Source organism: Lolium perenne, chromosome 3 (assembly GCF_019359855.2).
Source record: "Lolium perenne isolate Kyuss_39 chromosome 3, Kyuss_2.0, whole genome shotgun sequence".
Taxonomy (NCBI): domain Eukaryota; kingdom Viridiplantae; phylum Streptophyta; class Magnoliopsida; order Poales; family Poaceae; genus Lolium; species Lolium perenne.
In genome coordinates, this window is record NC_067246.2 from 25,046,184 (window position 1) to 25,047,920 (window position 1,737).

At 54.1% G+C, this 1,737-nt stretch overlaps 1 protein-coding gene across 1 annotated transcript; it reads right to left on the minus strand.

Annotated features, from left to right (window-relative positions):
* Window positions 1-236: 236 nt before the first annotated feature.
* On the minus strand, window positions 237-1,413 carry LOC127340971 (Bowman-Birk type bran trypsin inhibitor). Its single transcript, XM_051366741.2, has 2 exons — window positions 1,257-1,413; window positions 237-1,128 (listed from the first exon to the last, which is right to left on the minus strand). Exons 1-2 carry the CDS (start codon window positions 1,378-1,380, stop codon window positions 485-487), a joined length of 768 nt encoding a protein of 255 aa, XP_051222701.1. The 5' UTR covers window positions 1,381-1,413; the 3' UTR covers window positions 237-484.
* Window positions 1,414-1,737: the final 324 nt, after the last annotated feature.

The window sequence follows — 1,737 nt, forward strand, 5'->3', positions numbered from 1 at the left end:
CTGTTTGCGCAACCGAGACTAAAACCCGTTACCAACCGGACTAAAGTAGTGGCTGCAAATTAGGATAGATGGAAACAATGTAACTTGGTCGATGTATCATGCATGCATGCAATGCATGCTTCACAACGCAGCCACAACTTATCTTATAGATTAAAAAAAAAACTTATCTTACTACCACAAATAGAACCACTAGAGTATTATTCTGATTAGCTAGGTGGATCTCGAAGTCTCCAACATCGACAAAACTGGCACTGGCACCACATATATCTTATATCTTATTCGTCGATGCTGACAGACCATGAAACAAAGTAGCCTTAACGTTACACCACAACAAACGAAAACAGAAAAAATCAAAACCAAACAAACGACCACAAGGTGAACACCACGTACATGGGTACGTGCCTAGCTACTACAGTGCGTACTGCGTACTCAGTACGCTCTCTGGGCGCCCTACGAGTTTAGGACACCGGCTGGCCGGCTAACTTTATTTTTTTCCATCACCATGGCCATGTACGGCTGCAGCAAGCAGGCCGCGGGCATGGCTACTATAGTAACCGCGGCGGACGCCGGCGGTGATGGTCTTCGGGCACGGGGGCCCGGGCTTGCTGTATGTGTCGAGGCAGTAGTAGCTGGAAGAAGCGTCGTTGGACCCGACGGCCTTCTCGCATTTCTTGCAGGTTTTCGCGCACTTCTTCACCTTGTCCAGGCACTGGCAGGTCGGCGGGATCGACCTGGTGCACCGAGGCAAGTCGCAGCACTTCCACGGCGGGCTCGGATCCTCGTCGCCGTCGGCGACGTTCTTCTTGCTGGCTGTCTCCTCCCTGCAGGAGGAGAGGCGGCGGACGTCGTCGGAGACCGTCTTGTTGGTGCACGGTGGGGCGACCTTGCCGTAGGTGTCGCGGCAGATGTAGCGGGTAGAAGCGCCGTTGGCTCCGATGGCCTTCTCGCAGTTCTTGCAGGCTTTAGCGCACTTCTTCACTTTGTCCAGGCAGGAGCAGCTCGGCGGCATCGACCTGGTGCACCGAGACAGGTCGCAGCACTTCCACGGCGGGCTCGGATCCTCGTCGGCGACGCTCTTCTCGCCAACCGTCTCCACAGCCTCCGCCGTTACTATTTCATCAGCAAGACCTGCAACGTGTACACGTATGAGCTGCAAATAGTTCATCAGCTACTCTAATCCATACTACTGATCCCTCCATCCCATAGAACATGTTTAAAATTTGTTAAAATTTAAATGTATCTAGATGCTATCTAACCATGGCTCGGAAGGCGAATGGTGTCGACGCCGTCGTCAGCGACGGCACCGGCGAGGCGCCCGGAGACGAGGGCCTCGAGCGAAAGAATCAGCAGGATGGCGGCCGTGCATCTCTTCATCTCCATGGCTGCTATTTGCCTGTGTTGTGTTCAGAAGTGGAGCTTACGGCTGGTATTTATAGCCGCGCGAGAGAGGCAACCCGTTGTGTTAAGCTGACGAGCAAAACTTTCTACGGCTCGACTCGAACTGATTGGATGTTGACGCTGGTCAAGAGCAGTCCAAGTCCTCCGGCCGACAACAATCCATGCGTTGTTACCCTTGTTTCCACGTGGATGCACGCGCACAATCATGAAGCCCTGTTGGCTCGATGCACGGCCACGTCGCGCCCTACGTGCGTGACTCGGCGTATCACGTGCATGCATCCGTGCATCGCAATTATGGTGGCAACGCGGCGTCCCGCAAACAGGTGTTCCACGTCCCGC